The sequence below is a fragment of the Jaculus jaculus genome, chromosome 1, assembly GCF_020740685.1.
Source record: "Jaculus jaculus isolate mJacJac1 chromosome 1, mJacJac1.mat.Y.cur, whole genome shotgun sequence".
Classification (NCBI taxonomy): Eukaryota; Metazoa; Chordata; class Mammalia; order Rodentia; family Dipodidae; genus Jaculus; species Jaculus jaculus.
In genome coordinates this window covers 51,802,576-51,826,751 of record NC_059102.1, presented here as the reverse complement: position 1 = coordinate 51,826,751, position 24,176 = coordinate 51,802,576, and the positions used below count along the sequence as shown (strand labels likewise).

General features: G+C 42.6%; 1 protein-coding gene across 1 annotated transcript; it reads left to right on the top strand.

Moving 5' to 3' along the window:
- Window positions 1-23,934, top strand: Mlana (melan-A). The gene is made up of 5 exons (XM_004653180.2): window positions 1-63; window positions 2,287-2,387; window positions 6,778-6,874; window positions 21,890-22,018; window positions 23,746-23,934. The coding sequence occupies exons 2-5, from the start codon at window positions 2,311-2,313 to the stop codon at window positions 23,812-23,814; spliced, it is 372 nt and encodes a 123-aa protein (XP_004653237.2). The 5' UTR covers window positions 1-63; window positions 2,287-2,310; the 3' UTR covers window positions 23,815-23,934.
- Window positions 23,935-24,176: the final 242 nt, after the last annotated feature.

Sequence of the window (24,176 nt, the reverse complement as noted above, 5' to 3'; positions counted from 1 at the left end):
GCAGAGAAGCAATCTTTACACATACAGCCAGTCAGCAGACGGGCGACTGTCTTCTCAAGAAAGGTAAGCAAGTTGCCTCCTAGACCGATTCTTCCTGAACAGGGCTTGAGGATGCAGTGGACTTCACCCCTCATTACCTGCCTCATGCTTGACTGTCAGCAGAATGGCTCCCTGATGTACGTAATTCTCCAACTTCTGTGGGGTTGTAGTCTCCTAGTTTCTTCCTCAATCCGAGGAGGCTGCCAAGAGCAGTGACTGTTGGGGGAAGAGCTGGAGGGGCTCTGCTGGCCACAGAATCACTCCCCAGGCAATTCCACGTAAAGGAGCTTCTCTTGGTTTGAATGGCCTGAAGCTCATTGCTGTTTCTGCAACTCTTTGCCAAGGCTCTGAGCAATTTAATGCAGAATTAACTTGAGTTTCTTGGTTGTCATTGTGAACACAGGGTTCACCCCTACATTATCCACCTGTGAATTCAACTGTAATTTCTTTTTTACAACTGGGAAGGGCAAATTACACACAACTGCCCCCAGGGGGAAGGAGTCATATGATATAAACCTCTACTTTGCTCTCCCATTCTCCCTGTTATTCAAAATGGAGCTTGTTATGTAATTCTGTGGGGGATTAGACCATTGAAATTCATGAAAGCGCTAAGTGGAGGACGACTACACAAGAAGAGCAAAGGGACCAGCTTCCACTGCTGGTTTCCGATGAGTGCTTTAATTATGACCACTGTGATTCATGGGATTTTTGTGGTTCATATGTGTATATTTTAGTTTCAAAAAAAGTGTGTGTGTGTGTGTGTGTGTGTGTGTGTGTGTGTGTGTGTACTCCTAGCCATGAATCTTCAGCTAGAGAGAAACAGAAATTGATTTAGGTGGGAGGGGAGATAAGATGTTAGGCAAGATCAGGTCCTGGGATTCCTCAGCTTGCTTTGGGAGAATTGCACTTGGGTAACAAGGGGGGGTCTCTCCTGTTGAAAAGCTGGGTGGGAAGATGCTCTGCTCAGTCCCTCCGCCACACTCACCCCGGTAAGGCTCAGGCTCTGAGAGACACAGCTCCTTGCAGGCTTCTGTTTGTCTAAAGATTGATAACAATAGTAACTTTGGAGAGAAATAAAAATTGTTTTATTAGTTTCTCTATGATTCAAACTGAAGGCAAAGAGGAACATTTTTCCTCCAAATAATAACTCAGTTTTAAACTGTTTTGTTTTCATTTGTAGTGTTTTTGAATTTAACTTTCATTAAGTAAAAAAGATTAGAGGGCTGGAGAGATGGCTTAGCAGTTAAGTGCTTGCCTGTGAAGCCTAAAGACCCTGGTTCAAGGCTTGATTCCCCAGGACCCAGGTTAGCCAGATGCAGAACGGGGAGCACGCGTCTGCAGTTCGTTTGCAGTGGCTGGAGGCCCTGGCGTGCCCATTCTCTCTCTCTTTCTCTCTCCCTCTTTATCTGTCTGTCACTTTCAAATAAATAAATAAACAGAATTTTTTTTTAAAAAAGGTTAGAAACCTGAGCTGTTTCTAAAGCTCTTGGAATTAGTGTAAAAAGGAAGTATGAATTCTCTAGGGAGAAGCCAGAGGGAGTGCCTGCTGATACTGGTCACCAGGCACAGTCGTGTGTGTGTGTGTGTGTGTGTGTGTGTGTGTGTATGCCAGTTGACAAGCTATTGTGACTCCTCAGGTGTGGTCCACCATTTTTTTGGTTTTGTTTCTTTTGAGCCACTGTTTCACTCTAGCCCAGGCTCTCCTAAAACTTACTCTGTAACCCAAACTGGTCATTTTTCTACCAGTGCTGGGATTACGGGTAGAGGTCAGCGCATACTGCTGCTGTCCATGTTTTTTGAGCCAGAGTCTTTCACTAATCCCCCACAGAATTACAAATAAATTAGACTAACTGCCATTGAACCCCTGGGGATTTACCGGTCTCGACCTCCCCAGCACTGGGATTACAATTATGTAACCACACCTCCCCCACCAAAGGTAATGTCTCACTCTAGCCCAGGTACCTAGAATTTACTCTGTAGTCTCAGGCTGGCCCTGAAATCACAGTGATTCTCCTACCTCTGCCTCGCCCCCAAGTGCTGGGATTAAAGGAGTGCACCACCATGCTCTGTCTTTTTTTTTTTTTTTTTTTTTTTTAACTTGGATTCTAGGGATCAAACTCAGGTCTTCATGCTTGCCAGACAAGCACTTTCCTGACTGAGCCATCTCCCCAGCACTCACTGGGTCTTTATAAGAGGCATAAGGCTGCTTTAGATGCACAAACAAATGCCCACGTGTTCCTCCTTTAGGAGTCCTGTGCCCTGACCCATACGATGCCACGGGGAGAGACTCACTCCATCTACAGCTACCCCAGGAGGGGGCACAGCCACTCTTACACCACAACTGAAGAGTAAGTTCAAAAGTAGACCCAGCCGGTCTTCAATTTGCCATTTTCTGATAGCTTGCCCATTGGCAGTACATGCTTGTCTTTAAATCTTCCTTGCATTTATCTGTTGGAAACAAGGGAAGGATACCTGGGGAGGGTCCTACAAGGAGGCTTACTCACACTGCTCTGGGACCAAACAGGTAGGAATACAGGTGTAAAGAAAAGTTGAAGCTTGCTATTTCTGTCTGCATTCTTGGCTACCGGGCCTTAGCTATAGGTTCCCAAGCTGAGAAACATCTGTTGAGGATCCAGAAGCCTCCTTCTCAAGCCTAACATGACAGCTCTCTTCAGTTCCTGTAGATGCTTTCCAGACAGAGAAGAACCAAGCTTTTAAAGAGTCAGTGAGGATGAGGAGCTCAGCCTACTGACTGACTCTGGGCTAGAGATGGAGGCCATGACTTTGGGCTCATAACTTCATCGTACAGAAAGCAATTTGGGATCTGAAGTAATAGCAAAGTTTTTATATGATTATCATCTTGAAGTGCTAATATACTGCTCTCAATTAAAGGGTCAAAGTCCAGTGAGTGAGTTAGACACAAGGATAACTTCAGCACATGTAAGCACTGTTCGGGGACTCATGCTATGGGACACGGTGTTTGTGCTGAGTGGGAAAGTGTGTGGTGTTGAGTCTCTGGGGAAAACTCCAACAGGACAGCAGAAACCAGGTTTTTATTCTTATTTTTAAAATATTTTTCTTTTTGAGGCAAGCCCAACAGACTAGCCATTTTTATAAATGAGAGAGCGAGAGCAAGAGAAGAGAGAGAAGTTGTGCGTCAGGGCCTCCAGACATGTGCGCCCCCTTGTGTGCATGTGCAACTTTGCACCTGTGTGTCTGGCTTTTGTGGGACCTGGGGATTGTCCTTAGCTTTCACAGGCAAGTGCCATAACCTCAAAGCCATCTCTAGCCCTAGGTTTTTATTTTCATGCAGTCTGTTCAGAAATCCCCTTCCCTTATTTCACGGAAGAGGGGGCAGAAAGATTGTTAGAGCCACAAGTTGGGACATTACTCACAGAGACATTACCTCTTCCCCATAACTGATGGACCCCCACAATGCATGACCCACATTTCCCATGAGGATAACCAACATCTCCAACTAGGAGGGTCCCTTTGTGGGGACAGGGATGAGGGTAAGAATGGTACCAACAAGTGCTGTTTACATACTGAGTATGCCCATAACTAATGAAAAAAAAAGAAAGAAAGAAAACCCCTCCCTTGACTCCTAACCCACTTTGCTTTTAGAAAAACCTGTTGAAAAAATTATGACGTCATCCAGCAAGCAAGATACAGCATCCATGAATGGATTTGGACTGAGAGCTTTTCCTCTGAAGACCCCTGTAGATTTTCTTAGAGCCCTCTCAGACCCCTACATGGGCAACTGGGGAGGAGGTGGTGATATCTTCCAGAAAATTGTCCCAGGAGCAAATATATATTTATATTTATATATATACATATACATTGCACTTGGTATAATTTCAGCTTCTATAGGATAACTCAACAGACTTTTCTTGAAAATAGGATGTTACTTCATGAAGTTGTCCCAGAGCCTTGGCCTGTCAGTTTGCCCCTCTCTGTTTCTCCCCCAACATTGCATCTGCCTGCGTGACAATGGTATGTCATCATCATGTCTCACCAACAGAGAGTGGGACACTAAGGGAAAGCTGGGACCATTCCTTTCCGCTAGCACATGTCATCTCTGCTTATCCCTCAGGTGGTGACACCCATGTCACCCTGCTGTGTTGAATTTAAGAAAGGCTCAGAGAGTCATGGAAGTGTGCAGTGGTATTTGCTGTGGGCCAGCAGAGGCAAATGTTTACACTGCTCTATCCAAAGAGAAATGAGGGCAGATATCAGTGTGTCCTGCTGCTGAGCTGGAGGCAGGAGGATGGAGTAAAGCATCATCATTTTTTGCCTGTATTGCCACATTCCCAGATGGGAATTTAGTGGCATTCTTTTTTTTTTTTTTTTTTTAGCTCAGGCTGACCTGGAATTCACTATGTGGTTTCAGGCTGGCCTTGAACTCATGTTAATCCTCCTACCTCTGCCTCCTGAGTGCTGGGATTAAAGGCATGTGCCACCACGCCCGGCTTCCAAGTGGCATTCTTTTAAAAAAAATTATTTATTTTTATTTATTTATTTGAGAGAGACAGGCAGAGAGAGAAAGAGGCAGATAGAGAGAGGATGGGCACACCAGGGCCTCCAGCCACTGCAAATGAACTCCATATGCGTGTGCCCCCTTGTGCATCTGGCTAATGTGGGTCCTGGGGAATAAAGCCTTGAACTGGGGTCCTTAGGCTTCACAGGCAAGCGGCTTAACCACTAAGCCATTTCTCAAGCCCCCAAGTGGTATTCTTAATCTAAGCAGTCAGTCAAGGGCCACCCACCTACTTTGAGTGTTAGCTGCCCCTTTGAAGCCTCAAATGACTTGAGTGAGAATAAGCCATCCAGGGAGCTTGCCTAAATGTAGATTTCTAGGCATTGTTCCAAGAGGCTGAGTTGGTAGGTTGGGAGTTAGGCCCCAGGATCTGCACTATAACTGCACCTCAGGTGGTTCTGCTACAGGTTTCTGGGTAACCGAGAAGCCCTGCTAAGCTGTGCAGTGGGTTCCTCTCATGTCTATGACATTCTTTGATGCTCTCAGTCACTTGCATGTGCTGTGAACACAACGTGACTGTGCATAAACGGCTGGAACAGAGCTCTGACTGTGTTAGGATGTTCAAAGGGAGACCACAGGGTAGAGAGCACAGGCATGCTGGGAATGCGGTCAGCTGCCTTCAGTCATGAGAACCCATTGAGTACTCCTTGTGACAGCTTCATTTTAGAACAGTGGTTTCTGCAGGAAAAGCACTAGACAGGAGACTTGGGTCTAGCCCAGACTCTACAGCTCCCTTTTTGGGTATCGTGCACCAGTTACTGTGAATACTGGTTCTGCCACTTATTGGTGTGCCACCTTGGGGATTCTCCCAGACTAATGTCAACTGTAAAACAATGATCCCTTCCTGGAGGATTACAAGGCTAAATGCATGCAAGCACATAGGGGGCTTAGCACAATGCCTGACAACATGGTGATCAGTGAGGGTCGGATGCCAGGACACCTCCTGTGCTTGGGACTGTGGGTTTGGGCCGTGCAAGAGGCAGTACACTACACACCGAGAGGCTCCTAGGCCAGGACACATTCCTAGGTACCATAGCTGAAGGCCTGATCTGATTTGGAGTTGGACAGGACATGCTAGATGCCGCCACAGCCTGGTAGGTGGTACTGAGCAAACGTTGTTCTTTGTTCAAATTTTGCCCCTGTAGCTGCTCAGTTTCTTCTGTATCACCCAGCTCGACAGAGCCTTTCTTAGCAAGTCTGTAGCTACAGTTAACATGTACTAATCTCAATGCTGGTCATGCCACAGTGTGAACAAGAGGCAGATGCACAGCCCAAGCTCTGATCCTGGGGCCTTTGTGGCCATTGCCATGCTTCCCAGGGGTCTTTGGATCCAGGGCAGTGGCTGGCTTATGTCTTCAGGGAGGCATCCTGCTGCTCAGGACTAGACACCACTCTAAGAGACACTATAGCTTTGCTGTAGGTTCAGCTCAGACCCTTTTCCCCAGTGCCACAGGGCCATAGGAGAGTTTGGGATAGAGATGGCCAGAGGTTTGAACCCTAGCTCTGTTTCATGGTAGCTCTGAATGACCATCGGCAGACCACTTATCCTCCGGATTTACTTCCTCCTCTGTGAAATGAGTATGATAAACAGAATCTACCTTGCAGGGTTATTAGGAGAATTGTAAATTTTTATAACAGCTTAGTCTGTGTTCATCTACTTCCTTTCTCTGGACTGAGTTAGGGACAATGCTTTAAACAAGCTTTGATGAGATGAAAAAATAATTCCATTCCAAATAACGTCTACATGAGGGTCAGATACTAGAGCAACTTCCATGGCTGGGTCTTAGGCATACGGGTCACAGAGCTGGCAGAACGCCACATACCAAAAGGCTCCTGGATCAGGATCCATCTCTAGATACTGGAAGCTGGTTGTGTGCTCAGGTGCCCTGTGTGGGGGCATATTGAGGTGCTTCTCTGGGCCATAAAAGCCCATGGGAGCCAGGTGTGGTGACACATGCCTTTAAGCAAAGCACTTGGGAGGCAGAGGTGGGAGAATCACCGTGAGTTTGAGGCCAGGAACTACATAGTGAATTCCAGGTCAGCCTGGGCTAGAGTGAGACCCTACTTTGAAAGACCCCAAAACAAAACAAAACCAACCAACCAACCAAAAAAACCACGTGAAGAGAGAAGACTGATTATGGTTTCAGGATGGTCTGGGTGATGCTTGTGAGCTGTGTTGCATGTGTCTGTCTCTTGGGCAGGGCTGCAGGGATTGGCATCCTGATAGTGGTCCTGGGAATTTCCCTGCTCGTGGGCTGCTGGTACTGCAGAAGACGAAGTGGATACAGAACCTTGATGGTAGGTGCCATTCTACTGCTGGACCCTTCCTGGTCCAGGTGCCCCTTTCCTCTTCTTCCTCTAAACTTCTGAGGACTAGGGTAACATTCTCATGATCAGCTCTAGTTCTGATTTCTGCTGCTGCTGAATCTTTCTAGACACTGCCTTTTAGCAACTCTTTGCTTCAACCCAGGAATAGGCCTCATCTCTTTGGCAGTATATACTAGGCATTATGTGTAAGAATCCTCAGGTCTCCCCAACCCTGATTCTCCTACCTGCCTCAACTCTGTCATACTAGGCAGCCCAGGATATCCGATTCCACACTAACTTCACACCACCAAGTGCTACATGGTAAAAACACTAATTTTGGAGCCTCTGGCTAAGAGTGGTGGAGAGTGCAGGTTACCGTAGTACTTGGATGTGGGGGGGGAGGGGTAGCTGAGGCAGGAGGTGAGAGTTCAGGCCAGACTGTGCTACAGGAGCATGACCCTGTCTTTAAACACACACACCAATCAAAAGAAAGCAAAACCACACACACACAATCACTCACACAAAACTACTAATTTTCAACCCCAACACTTCAAAATTAGAATATTAGTAACTGTTGTCATAGAAACAGTGAAGCCAAGTCTAAAAAACAACAGTATAGAACTCAAGTGGGTGAAAACGTGGACTAAGCCTACCGGATGCTTGACCTGACGAGCATGAGCCACCACTGTTCTCACCCACACCTCCCGAAGCAGAGCTGGCTACATCTCCTCCGTTGGTTGACTGTATCTATCCCGCTGGGTGGCTCCTTAGGGCACTGCAGGAGGAAGGAGCCCCACTCCAGAGGAGAGGGAGGACAGCCAGCGCCCAGGGCTGGCCTGAGGAGCGGCCGTGGGGAAGGAGCTCCTCCACCTCACCTGGCCAGCAGCTGAATGCGCTCCAGGAACACTGCCTGACTTTGGCCCCAGTGACTCCTGCCTCCCTCCCCAGCGACCACGGCCATCAGCTCCAGTGTGCGTCTTTACCTAAATAAGCAAGAAGCTAACAATGTGACACAGTCCCCTCTCCTGACACCCAGTCTTCCCCGAGTGGAAAACACCAGCCATGAACACTGCAGGTTTCAGGGACCTCGACACCCCATCACCCCTTGGGGAGTGACAGAATGGAAGTTGCGGTTCCTTTTTCCCACTGACTATGGATCTGAAAGCTTTTCAGGTAGACACATAACAGAAAAAGCCCCATTCCTCCTGGGGTTGGTTAGGCTCGAACTTCTGCTCGCGGCATTCCTGTCCTGACCCTTCCATTTGCGCACCTCTAGCATGGGGCAACAGCATTACCTTGCAACTGCAACTGGTTATTTACTTCTTGGTCTTCTCACGCTATTTTAAAATCACTATGTAATTTCAGCGTGGCCTCGAACTCACGGTGATCCACCTACCCGCGCCACCACGCCTGCTTCTCCCACTTCTCCTTTAACCAACAGGCACAGAGTAGTCACTCAACTGTGTGGCATCAAGATTGGGTTTCATTCTCCGTTGCTTAGTTACGTTAAATACTAACTTTTCCAAACCTCATGAGCTCTCTTCTATACCTAGGTATGATAAAAATTGTTCAGTTTTACTTAATACACAGTTTCTTCTATTTTAATATGTCATGTATGTCAAAGCCACAATGATTTGAGCAGTCTAGGAGCACCTGCTCTACAAAATGTGCTGGCACTCACTTTCTACCCGTCCACAAGCACTAGCGTGATGGAAATGGCCATAAAGACAAGAAGGGTTTTTCTCCTTTTAAATTCAGTCAGTTTGAAAGGCAACAAAAGAGCATTTTCATGTGTGCAGAAACTGACCATTTTGGTTGATAAGGTTCAAGTTTAACCTTCCATGCCTCTCTTCCTCAAGGCTAAACCAGTGATTCAGAGTTTTGGGAATTTTTTTAAAAATTTTTATTTATTTATTTTGACAGTGACAGACAGAGAGAGAAAGAGGCAGAGAGAGAAGACAGAAAGAATGGGTGCGCCAGGGCCTCCAGCCACTGCAAATGAACTCCAGATGCACGCATCCCCTTGTGCATCTGGCTAACGTGGGTCCTGGAGAATCGAGCCTCAAACCTGGTTCCTTAGGCTTCACAGGCAAGCGCTTAACCATTAAGCCATCTCTCCAGCCCTGAGTTTTGGGAATTTTTATGAGCTAGAAAAGTGCTTCAATTCCCCGGTCCTTCCAGTTTCTAAAAGAGGGCGGGGGGAAGCTTTGTCATATTCATTTTAATACTAAAATCTTCTTTGGAGACTTTCAAATCTCCAGAGAAGACAAGCTGAGAATCAGCAGTCTAAGAAATTTAGGCAACTTATGTAAAAATAGTGTATTAAGTGCTACATCTAATTACAAAAGTATCCTGCTCATTTCTTTCCTTTTTTTTTTTTTTTTCGAAGTAGGGGCTCACTCTAGCCCAGGCTGACCTAGATTCACTTTGTAGTCTCAGGGTGGCCTTGAACTCACAGCAATCCTCCTCCCTCTGCCTCCCAAGTGCTAGGATTGATTAAAGGTGTGCGCCAACATACCCGGCTCATTTCTTTCCATTTTAAAGTGCTCATTTTTTTAAAAATGTATTTATTTATTTGAGAGCGACAGACACAGAGAGAAAGACAGATAGAGGGAGAGAGAGAGAATGGGCGCGCCAGGGCTTCCAGCCTCTGCAAACGAACTCCAGATGCGTGCGCCCCCTTGTGCATCTGGCTAACGTGGGACCTGGGGAACCGAGCCTCGAACCGGGGTCCTTAGGCTTCACAGGCAAGCGCTTAACCACTAAGCCATCTCTCCAGCCCTTAAAGTGCTCATTTTAATACTAAATACAAGCTTTGGCTACCAATTTTGTTGATTTTCTTGAGGTAGGGTCTCACTCTAGGGCAGGCTGACCTGGAATTCATTATGTAGTTTCAGGGTGGCCTTGAACTCTCGGCAATCCTCCTACCTCTACCTACTGAGTGTTGGGATTAAAGGCATGAGCCATCATGCCTGGCTTTATCTGGGTACCAATCTTGAAGGTTGGAAAGGTTTATTTATACCTTTTCACTGACCACCGAGTGGTAGGAGTTCGGTTAAAACTGGAGAGAGGGAGCTGGGTGTGGTGGCGCACGCCTTTAATCCCAGCACTCAGGAGGCAGAGGTAGGAGGATCGCCGTGAGTTCAAGGCCACCCTGAGACTACAGAGTTAATTTCAGGTCAGCCTGGACCAGAGTGAGACCCTACCTCGAAAAACCAAAAAAAAAAAAAAAAAAAAAAAAACAAAGAAAACAAAAAAACTGGAGAGAGGGGCTGGAGAGATGGCTTAGCAGTTAAGCACTTGCCTGTGAAGCCTAAGGACCCTGGCTCGAGGCTTGATTCTCCAGGACCCACATTAGCCAGATACCCAAGGGGGTGCACATGTCTGGAGTTCAATTGCAGTGGCTGGAAGCCCTGGTGCGCCCATTCTCTCTCTCTCTACCTCTTTCTCTGTTATTCTCAAATAAATAAAAATGAACAAAAAAAAAAATTAAAAAAAAAACTGGAGAGAGGGCACAATGATTAAAGGTACTTCTTTGCAGAAGCTTGATGGCCTGGGATTGATTTTCGAGCCAGATACACCAAGTGGTTCATGAGCCTGGAGTTTGATGGCAGTGCCAAGAAGACCTGGTATACACCAAGAGGATTTGGTACATCCATTTTCTCTCTTTTTGTTTGCAAACAAACAAATAACAATATAAAATTTAAATCACCTAAAATTTTTCCTCTGATTAACAATTTTCTGAGTCCTAAAAACCATCTTCTAAAAGGAAATATAGGGCTGGAGGAATGGATTAGTGGTTGAGGTATTTTCCTGTAAAGCCAAAGGACGCAGGTTTGATTCCCCAGGACCCACGTTAGCCAGATGCACAAGGGGGCGCAGGTGTCTGGAGTTCATTTGCAGGGGCTGGAGGCCCTGGTGTGCCCATTTTCTCCCATTCTCCCTACCCCCCACCTTTCTCTGTCAAATAAATAAATAAATAATTTTTTTAAAAAAGGAAAGATAGCTTTTTCTTTGTTTTGTTAAGATAGCTTTTTTTTTTTTTTTTTTTTTTGAGATAGGGTCAGACTGTAACTCTGACTGACCTGGAATTCACTCTGTGTTCTCAGGGTAGCCTCGAACTCTCAGCAATCCTCCTACCTCTGCCTTCCAAGTGCTGGGATTAAAGGCGTGCACCACCATGCCCAGCTAGGATAGGTTTTTTTGAAGTGAGATGTTTCTGGAGTAGGGAGTGGGTAAGGAAAAGGCTTTGGTTTTTCTGTTTGCTAGTTTTCATCACCACTTGGAAGTTTAGACATAATATTTTTGGATGAGAACTTCAAGGATCGTGCTGGTAGTTAAATCACACATATGTGTCAGGCTGTTATATTTCTCAAGGCATGATCACGGGGTCACCTGAACCAGGGCTGCCATGCAGATTCTGGGACCATCTTTGGTGACGGGATGTAGGTTCTGCACTGTAACATCCGTGCTTAGTGGGAACATAGTGCAGAGAAGTAGCAGTGGGGAGTGGGAAAGCAGATCTATCTCACTACCCGTAGCTAATGCCAGGCACTGTGAGGTCAAGGAAGTGGGGCCAAGTTTTGTCTGGACAATTGCATTGCAAATAGTCCTGCACTTTCTTTGGCACTTACATTCTTTCTGCCACCTCTTCCACAGTGGACCCCGAACTTTGGGAGGTGTGATATAGAGGTTTCAGTGCTGAGCACTCCTCGGCACGTCTCAGCACTATGCTGCCTTTGGGACCATCCCAAAGTGGTCACCGCCATCTGAAAAGAGAAGCTGCTCTAACCAAAAGTGAGAGTAGCATTAACATATGGGTATAAATGTTAAGTAAAGTGCTTACAGGGCAGTTTGGTGAACATAATATATGTATTTAGCCAGACAAGAGCAGGCATTGTGTTCTTAAGACTCATGACCTCTCCCATGATAGGCTTTTGATTAGGTTTTCAGTACCAGGCACATATTCTCTTCCATAGAGTGGGCCTCCAGTCCAATTAGAGAGCAGTTTGTTTCCCCCATAATAGACATGCCACTATTGTACCCGTTGGCTCATTTGGTCTGGCTGGCCAAACTTGAGGCTTACAGTGATCACTGTTTTCACTGCTGATGACTTCTGTCTCCAACAGGGATACATGCTGTACAGCCTTTCCCAGCTTTCTGTCTGCTGGTCTACAGGGAAAGGGTTTTCAGCTCAGTCCCAGCTTGATTTCTTGGTGATGTTGCAGGACAGGCATGTGAAGTCTTCAGCAATAGGGTCTTATCATCTATTTCTAGTGGGAAACCAAGAGTCTTGGCAAGAGCCTGTAATGTTTGGGGGGTCATCAGGGACCTCCCTGGCGAACAACTCACTGGAAGGTATCCCATCCTTGGTGCTGAACTTTTTCTAGTAATAGTCTATGGCTTCTGGGTGTGCCATTATCCATAAAAGTGGGTTTTCATATGGCTTATTCACAATATCCTGAACTTTTATTAACCCTCCCCCCTCCTATTTCACTTACTCTCTTCCCTTGACCTCACTTAGACCATTCCACCCCCAGTAATCTGTTCATCTACTTATATAATACCATACCATCTTCTTAACTCCTCCCCTTTCCTCCTTCCCTTATAGCTCTTTTATAGCTTTCTGGACTCTGCTACTGATTTTTTTTTAATTTTTATTTTTATTTATTTGAGAGTGATAGACAGAGAAAGGAAGAGGTAGATAGATAAATAGAGAGAGAGAGAGAGAGAGAGAGAGAGAGAATGGGCACACCAGGGCCTCCAGCCACTGCAAATGAACTCCAGATGCATGCACCCCCTTGTGCATCTGGCTAATGTGGGTCCTGGGGAATCAAGCCTTGAACCAGGGTCCTTAGGCTTCACAGGCAAGCGCTTACCTGCTAAGCTATCTCTCCAGCCTTGCTACTAATTTTTTACTTCGACTCACACACAAGTCTAAACATTTGTAGCTAGGATCTACATAGGAGAGAGAACATGTGATATTTGGCTTTCTGGGCCTGGGTTGCCTCACTTAGTATAATTATTTCCAGATCCATCCATTTCCCTGCAAATTTCATAATTTCATTTTTCTTTTCCACTAAAGAGAACTCCATTGTATATAATTATACCACATTTTCATCAACCACCCATTAGTTGAGGGGCATCTAGGCTGGTTCCATTTCCTAGCTACTATGAATAGAGAGGCAGTAAACATGATTGTGAAAGTATCTGTCAAGTAGAGAGAAGAGTCCTTAGGATATATTCCTAGGAGTGATATAGTTGGATCATATGGTAAATTGAGTTTTAGCTGTCTCAGGAACTTCCACACTAATTTCTACAATGGCTGTACCAGATTACATTCCTACCAAGAGTGTGGTCTTTTTCCACATCCTCACCAACATTAATTGTCACTTATTTTTTGATGATAGCCATTATGGCAGGAACAAGATGGAATCTCAAAGTAGTTTTATTATTTCCTTTTTTTTTGTCATTTTGGTTTTTCGGGGTAGGGTCTCACTCTAGCCCAGGCTGACCTGGAATTCAGTATGTAATCTCAGGGTGGCCTCGAACTCACGGCGATCCACCTACCTCTGCCTCCCAAGTGCTGGGATGAAAGGCATGCACCACCATGCCAGCTCAAAGTAGTTTTAATTTGCACTTCCCCAGTGGCTAAGGATGTAGAACATCTTTTTAGATGTTTATATGTCATCTGTATTTCTTCTTCTGAGAACTAGTTAGTTTAATAGCCCTTTTTTAAAATTTTTGTTTTTTTTAGGTAGGGTCTTGCTCCATCCTAGGCTGACCTGGAGTTCACTACGTAGTCTCAGGCTGGCCTTGAACTCATGGTGATCATCCTACCTTTGCCTCCCAAGTGCTGGAATTAAAGTGGCACACCACCTCTCCTGGCCATAGCCCATTCTTTTTAATTGGGTTTATTTTTTATTATTTAGTTTGCTTTTCTAAATTTTTATCTATTTATTTGAGAGAGCAAGAGAGAAAAAGAGACAGGCACACACACAGAGAGAGAAAGAGAAAGAGAGATAGAGAGAGAAAATGGGCATGCCTGGGCCTCCAGCCACACTGCAAACAAACTCCAGATGCATGTGCCACCTTGTGTATCTAGCTTATGTGGGTCCTGGAGAATTGAACTGAGATCGTTTGGCTTTGCAGGCAAATGCCTTAGCCACTAAGCACTATCTCCAGCCCTGTTATTTAATTTTCTTAATTCTTTGTATATCCTAGATAGTAATCCTCGATCAAATGTATAGCTGACAGATTTTTCTCTCATTCTGTAAGTTGCCTCTTTGTTCTATTCAGTGTCTTTTGCTTTACAAAAGCTTTGTAATTTCATGAGGTTACAGTGGTTGATCTGTGGTTTGATCTCCTGAGCAACTGGGGCTATATTCAGAAAGTTATTGCCTATGCCAATATGTTGAAGAGCTTCCCCTATTTTTTCATCTAGCACTTTCAGAGTTTCAGGTCTGATTTTAAGGTCATTGATCCATCTGGACTTGATTCTTGTGCATGGGGAGATATAAGAATCTATTTTCCTCTTTCTACATATAGCTATCCAGTCTTCCTAGCACCACTTATTAAAGAGATTATCTTTTCTCCAGTGAATATTTTTGGCATTTTTTCTTTTTTTATTATTAGATATGGACATACTTTGTATGTAAACATCACATGTTGGTACCATCCTTTCTCTCCTCCATGCCCCTTTTCTGAAGAGGCCTTCCTCATTGGGAATGCAGGTCAATCCCATGGGGATTGTGAGTCGTGCATTATGTGGGCAACAGTCAGTTATGGGGGAGAGGCAATGTCTCTGTGCAAAATGTCCCAACTTGTGGCTCTAACAATCTTTATTTTTGGCATTTTTGTCAAAAATCGGATGGATGTAACTGCCTGGATTTACATCTTGGTTCTCTATTCTAGTCCATTGATGTACTGTCTGTCTTTGTGCCAGAACCGTGCTCTTTTTGTTCTTATGACTTTGTGATACAGCTTAAAGCCAGGTATGGTAATACTGCCAGCCTTATTTTTGTTGCTTAAAATTGTTTGGTCTATTCAAGGTTGTGTGTGTGTGTGTGTGTGTGTGCGCGCGCGCGCGCGCGCGCTTACAAGTGAATTTTAGGACTGTTTTTTCTATTTCCATGAGGAATGCCATTGGAATTTTTTTTTAATTTTTTTAAAAATTATTTATTTATTTATTTGAGAGCGACAGACAGAGAGAGAAAGACAGATAGAGGGAGAGAGAGAGAGAGAATGGGCGCGCCAGGGCTTCCAGCCTCTGCAAACGAACTCCAGACGCGTGTGCCCCCTTGTGCATCTGGCTAACGTGGGACCTGGGGAACCGAGTCTCAAACCGGGGTCCTTAGGCTTCACAGGCAAGTGCTTAACCGCTAAGCCATCTCTCCAGCCCGCCATTGGAATTTTAATGGAGATTGCATTCGATGTGTAGATTGCTTTTAGTAAGATTGACATTTTCACAATATTGATTCTTCTAATCCAAGAACATGGGATGTCTTTCATTTTCTAGTCTTCTGCAATTTCTTGCTTGAGTGTTTTAAAGTTCTCATTGTAGAGATCTTTCACTTCCTTGGTTAGGTTTATTCCAAGGTACTTTATTGTATTTTATTTTATTTTTGAGGCAATTGTGAATGGGAAAGTCCCTGATTTCATCATTTGCATGTTTGTTGTTAGTATATAGGAAAGGTAATAATTTCTGTGTATTTATTTTTTATCTTGCTACATTGCTAAAAGTGTTTGTCAGCTCTAACAGTTTGCTGGTAGAGTCTTTAGGGTCCTTTTATGAAAGGAATCATATCATCTGCAAGTAATACTTTGATCTCTTCCTTTCTAATTTATACCCCTTTTATGAGTATCTCTGGTCTTATTGCTATAGCTAAGGCTTCTAGTACTCTATTAAATAAAAGCGGGGACAGTGGACATCTTTGTCTTGTTCCTGATTTTAGCGGAAAAGCTTCAAGTTCTTCCCATTTAGTATTATGTTGGCTTAGGTTTGTCATGAATAGCCTTTATTATGTTGAGATATGTTCCTTCTATTCCAAGTTTCTGTAGGACTTTTATGATGAAGGGATGTTGGATTTTGTCAAATGCCTTTTCTGAATCGATTGAGATGATCATGTGATTTTTGACCTTCAGTCCATATAGTGTATTACATTTATTGATTTGTGTATGTTGAACCATCTCTGCATCTCTGGATAAAGCCTACTTGGTTGGGGCAAAAAAACTTTTTGATATATTCTTGTACTCTGTTTGCCTGAATTTTGTTGAGAATTTTTGCATCTATATTTATGAGGGAGATTGGTCCATAATTTTCCTTTTTGGTTCTATCTTTGTCTGGTTTTCATATCAGAATGATACTGGCTTCATAGAAGAAGTTTGGTAGAATTCCTTTCTGTTCTATTTCATGGAAAAGTTTGAGAAGCATTGGTGTTAGTTCTTCCATGAAGGTCTGATAAAATTCACCAATAAATTCATCTGTGCCTGGACTTTTTTAGTTGGAGATTTTTTTAAAAATAACTGCTTGGATCTCTGTATTTGTTAAAGGCCTATTTAAATGATTTATCTCATCTTGATTAAACTTTGGTAGGGCATATAAATCTAGGAAATCATCACTTTCTTTCAGATTTTCAAACTTAGAAGGGAGTATGTTCTTAAAGTATGGCATTTGTTATAATGGTGACTTTTTCATCTCTAATTTTATTAATTTGTGTCTTTTCTATTTTTCTTTCTTTTAGTCAGATTTGCTAAGGGTTTATTATCAATCTTGTTTATTCTTCCAAAGAACCAATTTTTTGTTTCATTGATCTTTTTTTTGTTTTCTATTTCATTATTTTCTTCCCTAATATTATTTTTTCCTGTCTATTGATTTTTGGTTTGCCTTGTTCATCTTTTTCCAAAGCCTTAAGGTGAAGCCTTAATTTGTTTACTCACAACCTTTCTAATTTCTTAATATAGGCACTTAAAAGTATAAATTTCCATCGTAGGACTGCCTTCATTGTGTCCCTAAAATTTTGGTATGTTGTGTTCTCTTTATCATTTGATTCTATGAATTTTTTAACTTCCTTTTTGATTTGTTCAATGACCCACTCATTATTCAGTAGTGTACTGTTTAGTCTCCATGAATTTGTGTATGCTCTGTAGTTTTTCTTGCTGATTTATAGTTTAATCCCATTGTGATCAGACAGAATACAAGTGATTATTTCAATATTCCTGTATGTGTTAAGATTTGCTTTGCATCCTAATATATGATCTACTTTAGAGAATGTTTCATGTGTTGCTAAGAAAAATGTTTATTTTTCAGCACTTTGATGAAATTTCTATAGCTATCCATTAGGCACATTTGTTCTATGACATCAATTAATCCAGATTTCTCTCTGTTTATTTATTTTTTGCTGGAATGATCTGCTGATTGATGAGTGTGGGGTGTTGAAGTCACCCACTACAATTGTGTTTGGTGTTATCTGTGACCTTAAGCCTAAAATAGTATTTTTTCAATGAAACTGAAAGCACCCATTTTAGCTGCATATGTTTAGAATTGTAATGTCTTCCTGGTGAATTGTTCCTTTAATCAATATAAAGTATCCATTATTTTTCCTCACTATTGTTGGTTTGAAGTCTATGCTGTCAGATATTAGGATAGCAATACCTGCTTGTTTCATACCATTTTCCATCCTTTCACCCTAAGATAGCATCTGTCTTTCATGGGGAGGTGAGTTTCTTGGAGGCAACAAACAGAAGGATCCTACCATTTAATCCAATGTGCAAGCCTGTGTCTTTTTGTTGGGATATTGAGGCCATTAATATTAAGTGTTATTATTGAAAGGTATTTATTTATCCTCACTATTCTTATTTTGTAGTGCTTTCTGTCTTCCCTTTACTCTCTTGTTTTAGCTGTTTTTTGAGTATGGTTTACTTTTTTCCTCTTAGCTCATTGTGTGTGCTTTGCTTTCTCTTCAGTGTATAGGATCCCTTCAAGCATTTTCTGCAGAGCTTGCTTACTGCTCATTTATTCCCTTTAGCTTTGTGTGTGTGTGTGTGTGTGTGTGTGTGTGTGTGTGTGTGTGTATGTGTGTGTGTGGCATGTCCTTATTTCTCCATCAGTTTGGATAGATAGTTTCACTGGATAATCTTGATTGATAGTTACCTTTTAGAAGTTAGAAAACATCATTTCAAGCCCTTCTGGCTTTTAAAGTTTATGTTGAATAATCTGCTGTTATCCTGATGGGCTTGCTTTAAGCAAGTGACTTGCTTTATCTCACTGCTTTCAATATATTTTCTTTGGCTTGCATGTTTGGTCATTTAATAATAACATGCTGAGGAGAGGTTTTTCCCAGGTTTTGTCTATTTGGTGTTCTAGAAGCTTCCTGTATCTGCATTGGCATCTCTTTCCCAAATTGGGGGAATTTTTCTTTTATGATTTTGCTAAAACTGCCTACTATGCCTTTAGGGTGAAATTCTTCTCCTTCTACTACACCCTAGATTCTTATGTTTGATCTTTCCATAGTGTCCCGAATATCTTGAAATTCATTCATACCTGCCTATTAGCTTGTCTTTTTCTTTGTTGGACTGTATTAGGTCTGCTACCTGGTCTTCTAACTTAGAAATTCTGTTCTCTCTTTCATCTATTTTACTGGTGAGGCTTTCTACAGAGCTTTTTTAAAATTTGACTTACTGTGCTTTTCATTTCTAGTATTTGATTGGTTTTTCTTCAGTATTTTATTTCCTTACTTGTGTCTTGCATTGAACTCCTTATTTTTGGTTTCCTGTGTCTTCTTTCATTCCTTTGAACATTGTTATAATCATTCCTTGAAATTGTTCTCAGGCATTTCATTTAAATCAGTCTCACTGGAGGTCATTTTTTCAATTTTTATTAACATTTTCCATGATTATAAAAAAATCCCATGGTAGTACCCTCCCCCCCCCCACTTTCCCCTTTGAAATTCCATTCACTGGAGGTCATTTCTGATGGATTTATAATTTTTGGTGGAACTATATTGTCTAGATTTTTTTGTGTTTCTTGTATTATAATGTAGAGATTTTTGCATCTTGGCTCAATTTGATGTTTGAATGTTCTAATTATCTGCAGTATTCTTAGACATGTAAATCTGACATTATATATCTTCTGGGTAGGAGCTTAAGTTAACAGGTGTGGCTCTTATATGACTCTCAAGAGTAACAGCAACAGTGCCCTAAGTGGGCTGGAGAGATGGCTTAGTGGTTAAGCGCTTGCCTGTGAAGCCTAAGGACCCCAGTTCAAGGCTCGGTTCCCCAGATCCCACGTTAGCCAGATGCACAAGGGAGCGCACGCGTCTGGAGTTCGTTTGCAGAGGCTGGAAGCCCTGGCGCGCCCATTCTCTCTCTCTCCCTCTATCTGTCTTTCTCTCTGTGTCTGTCGCTCTCAAATAAATAAATAAAAAATTTAAAAAAAAAAGTGCCCTAAGTGTTGGGTTTGCCTGTTATGTGAGTATTCTAGTTGGCTGAGTAGAATAAAATACAGGAAAATTCTAAAATTCAACTGAACAATATACATATCCAATCAAAACCAGAATAGAGTATTTATGTAAGAGTGGGTATTAAAACAAACAGACAATCTAACAAAGTTAAAGTCCCTAAGTATGTGCGTCACCCCACACCCTTAATCCTGTCAACTGGGAGGCTGAGATTTCTGGTCTGTAAAGGGTTCCAGGTCAATCTGTAGCTGAGTGAGATGCTGCCCCCACAAAAGCAGAAGAAGAGACAAAATCACCAAAAATGAGAAAGCAACAAAGGACAAACCCAAAATATAGCTTATTTAAGAATGGCAAATCAGCTGGGCATGGTGGTGCAAGCCTTTAATTCCAGCACTTGGGAGGCAGAGGTAGGAGGATTGCCATGAGTTTGAGGCCACCCTGAGACTCCATAGTGAATTCCAGGTCAGCCTGAGCTAGAGTGATACCCTACTTCGAAAAACCAAAAAAAATAAATAAAGAAAGAAAGAATGGCAAATCAGACCACATAACTTGTTCTGACATGGAAGGTGCAATGTGTGATTAATACTTCCAATGCACAGGCCTATATACCAGGCTTTATTTTGGTGGGTACTAACCTGGTACAGGTAGGCCCTATTACCTTTTGGTTTTAGTTTTTTGTTTTTTTTTGAGGTAAGGTCTCACTCTAGCCCAGGCTGACCTGGAATTCACCATGTAGTCTCAGGGTGGCCTCAAACTCACAGCGATCCTCCTACCTGTGCCTCCCAAGTGCTGGGATTAGAGGCGTGCACTACCATGTCCAGCCCTATTACCTTTTGGGGTGGCTTAGGTCTCAGCTATACAGTGTATCCACTTGGGTCCCTCTTTACTGTGCTGTGGGCTCAGGCAGGCTGGCTTGGTCGGTGGCTTCTCTGATTGCCTGTGCTGTGTGCTGTGTAGCTGAGTTCCCTTCACCAGGTCTCTGGCGGTTGCAGGTGCTGATGGTTGGGGAGGCTGGGAAGGACCTCTGAAATTGTACCAGAGCTGTGTGACTGGTCCCTGAGATTCTCTTCCCCATGAGCTGCTTAGCTGGTCCCTGCTGCCTTCCCCATGTTTCTTGAGTTTGTGAGGAGGTTTGTGTGAGTGGAAAATCCCTTCACCTGGTTTCTTCTGCAGCTCAGGCAGAGCGTGGTGGCTGTACAGGCCTGCAGCTGGAGCTGGTTCTGCAGTCTCTAAAAGCTCTGGTTCTCTCCTGCTTCTCCGCTGTGCTTGATCATTTCTTACACACCTTCACTTTTTGGTAGAAGAGTGTATTTTGTTGTTTATTGCTTATTATCCCCCCCTCCCCCAGCCAGGCTGCTTTGGTGAGGTTCCTATGCCACCATCTTACCCAGAAGCACTTCATTTATTCTTGATTCATTGTCAATGGTTTTTAAGTAAACCTGACTTTCCAATCTATATTATCTTCCTCCTTTTCTTCTTCTTTTTTGCTTTCTTTTCTTTTCTTTTTTTTTCCGTGGTAGGGTCTTGCTCTATCCCAGGCTGATTTGGAATTCACTACGTAGTCTCAGGCTGACCTTGCACTCCTGGTGATTCACCTACCTCTGCATCTGGAGTGCTGGGATTAAAGGTGTGTGTCATCATGCCCAGCTCTTGCTCCTTTTAAAGGAACTCTACATTTCTTATAAGGCAGGACTACTGGCCATAAATTCTGTTTTTACCAGTGAAAATTTTTGTCTTTTTTTTCTCTTTCTGTTTCCTGTAGCTCAAGCTGCCCTTAAACTTATGATTTTTCCTGCCTTAGCTTTCCTAGTGCTAGGATTATAGGATTGTGTATCACATTTGACTTCTTTATTTATTTTATTTTTAAAAATTTACTTGAGAGTGACAGAGAGAGAAAGAGGCAGACAGAGAAAGAGGCAGAGAGAGAATGGGCACACCAGGGCCTCCAGCTGCTGCAAACGAACTTCAGATGGATACGCCACCTTGTGCATCTGGCTTACATTGGTCCTGGGGAATCAAGCCTTGAACTGGGGCCCTTAGGCTTCACAGGCAAGTGCTTAACTGCTAAGCCATTTCTCCAGCCCCTGACTTCTTTATCTTTGAAGGATAATTTCACATGAGGTTCATTTTTGTAGATTCATTATTTTCCTTCCCTTCAAAAATATTCATTGAATAACTAGAGGGTGCCAGGAACGGCACTAGTAATTTACTACTAGTTAATTCCCACACCTCTGAGAGGAAGGTGATATTATCTTCCTATTACAAATGTTAAAACTGGAATTTACAGAGGTAAAGGAAGTAGTCTAAGGGCATAGAGCTTGTGGTAGAAATTAGTTTAAAGCCTATTCTTGAAACTTTGGCTTGCCTGCCTTTCTTCCTTTCTTTCTTTCCTTCCTTCCTTCCTTCCTTCCTTCCTTCCTTCCTTCCTTCCTTCCTTCCTTCTTTCTTTCTTTCTTTCTTTCTTTCTTTCTTTTTCTTTCTTTCTTTCTTTCTTTCTTTCTTTCTTTCTTTTTCTAATGGACTCAGCTGTTTCTGTTCACCCATTCAGGACAAAGGCTTGCATGTTGGTACTCAAAGTACCTCGAAGGAAAGATGCCCACAAGAAAGATGCTCACATGAAGGACTAGGTCATCAGGATAGCACACTATCTTTTCAAGATAAAACCCCAAAACCTCTGGTAGGTGAAGATATGGTATCTGGGTATTTTCATTTACATCTGATTTCAGCCCAAGTGAATAAAGTGATTTTCATGAAAAAACAAAGATAGTATTCACATAGTCAATGTCACTAAGAACGGTTAGAACAAGCCAGGCATGGTGGTGGCTCATTCCTTCAGTCCCAACTGAAGTCAGAGGGTCAATATGACTTTCAGGATAGCCTGGGCCAGAGTGAGATCCTGCCTTGAAAACAGGAAGAAAAGTCAAAATCAATTTTTAAAAACTTCTTTTGTTCATTTTCATTTATTTATTTGAGAGCAACAGACAGAGAAAGAGGCAGATAGAGAGAGAGAAGATGAGCACACCAGGGCCTCCAGCCACTGCAAACAAACTCCAGATGTGTGCACCCCTTTGTGCATCTGGCTAATGTGGGTCCTGAGGAATCAAGGTTCAAACTGGGGGCCTTAGGCTTCACAGGCAAGTGCTTAACTGCTAAGCCATCTCTCTAGCCCCAAAATGAATTTTTAATATGTATTTAAAAATGAAACAGAACAAAAAGGTAAATAGAGATTTTCTTAAATTGTATCTTCTCATATTCAAATTTTTCAGGGTTAAATAAAGAGTGAGATACCTATATGTAAGAGCCACAGGAAGAATTTGGGTTTGGGAATCCTTTTGTTGTATGTTTTAAGTGACATTTGCCTGTTTCATCAATGTAAATACAAAGTATGTATTACTAATGTGCTACCGGATGAGGTAGCCACCACCATATGTAGCTATTAAACACTTGAAACAGTGGTCTGATTAAGAAGTTCTATAATACATATTTCATAGACAGAGTATATATGAAAAGAATATAATAATCACATCTATATTGATTACATGTTAATTTATTTATTTTGGTTTTATAAGGTAGGGTCCCATTGTAGCTAAGGTGACCTGGAATTCACTATTCTCAGGCTGGTCTTGAACTCATGATGATCCTCCTTCCTCTGCCTCCTGAGTGCTGGGATTAAAGGTATGTGCCACTATGCCTGACTTAAAATATTTTAATATGAAAGTTAAAATTTTATTTTCTTTCTGAAAATGAAGCTACTAGGAAGTTTGTATTTCCAAACATGGCTTGTACTGCATTTCTTTTGGATAGCAGTGGTACACACATAGTATAATGACTGAAAGCACTAATTCTGGAGACAAGACACCATGCTTAATCTTAGCTCCATGACTTACTAGTTGAGTAACCTGGGGCTCCTGACTTTCCTATGCCTCAGTTTCCCATTCAGCAACATTCCCTAGAGTTGTTTTGAGCATTAGCTGAAGGGCTGATATTTGTTTTCAGTTGGTAATATAAACAGTGCTGATTTTGAACACAGTGTTTATACCACTATGCTGAATCCAGCCCTAAAATTATCCTTAGACCCAAGAACAAGGAACTATGTAAAAATGCAATGTATGTTAAATGTCTGTAAACAGAGTTTAAGATTCATTTGTTAGGACTTGGGAATTCTGACATGATTAATCTAGGTACAAATACACTTAGATTTTGGGAAGCCCCTTTCCCTATTTTTCTCTACTTTTTCTTTCAACAATGTTTTGACATATACATTTGTGAAACTTAACAACTGCCCCATTGAGCAGTAATTATGAAAACTCAGAAGTTTCAGTTCATAGTAAAAGTATAAATGTGGGGCTGGAGAAATGCCTATGAAACCTAACCACCAAAATTCTCCTTTTCTCATTCTCACAGGTTCCTAATGCTCCACCTGCCTATGAGAAACTCTCTGCAGAACAGTCACCACCACCTTACTCACCTTGAGAGCCAGTGAACCAGCTGAGAAATGCTGAAATTATCTCCCTCACACTTTTAACTTCATTCTGAATAGAAAACTATATGTTTTGCTTTAGAACGCTGTAACAGCAATGTATATCATTAGCAATAGGCCAGTGTTAAATTCTCAAGTCTTGGTTTCTTTTTTTTTTTATATATATATACTCTTTATTATTATCTTATTTTTTAGAGAGAGAGACAGGGAGAAAAAGAGGGAAACAGGGAGAGAGAGAGAATGGATGTGCCAGGGCCTTTCAGCCACTGTGAATGAACTCCGGATGTGTGCATCCCCTTGTGGCGCATGTGTGAAATTGCATCGCTGTGTGTCTAGCTATGTGGGTCCTGGAGAT

Bases quoted from the DNA above. Each gene is read 5' to 3' on its own strand.
- Mlana (XM_004653180.2), top strand. From the start codon at position 2,311: ATGCCACGGGGAGAGACTCACTCCATCTACAGCTACCCCAGGAGGGGG. The intron at 2,388-6,777 runs GTAAGTTCAAAA...TCTCTTGGGCAG, and splicing joins TCTTACACCACAACTGAAGA to GGCTGCAGGGATTGGCATCC. The intron at 22,019-23,745 runs GTAGGTGAAGAT...TCATTCTCACAG, and splicing joins ATAAAACCCCAAAACCTCTG to GTTCCTAATGCTCCACCTGC.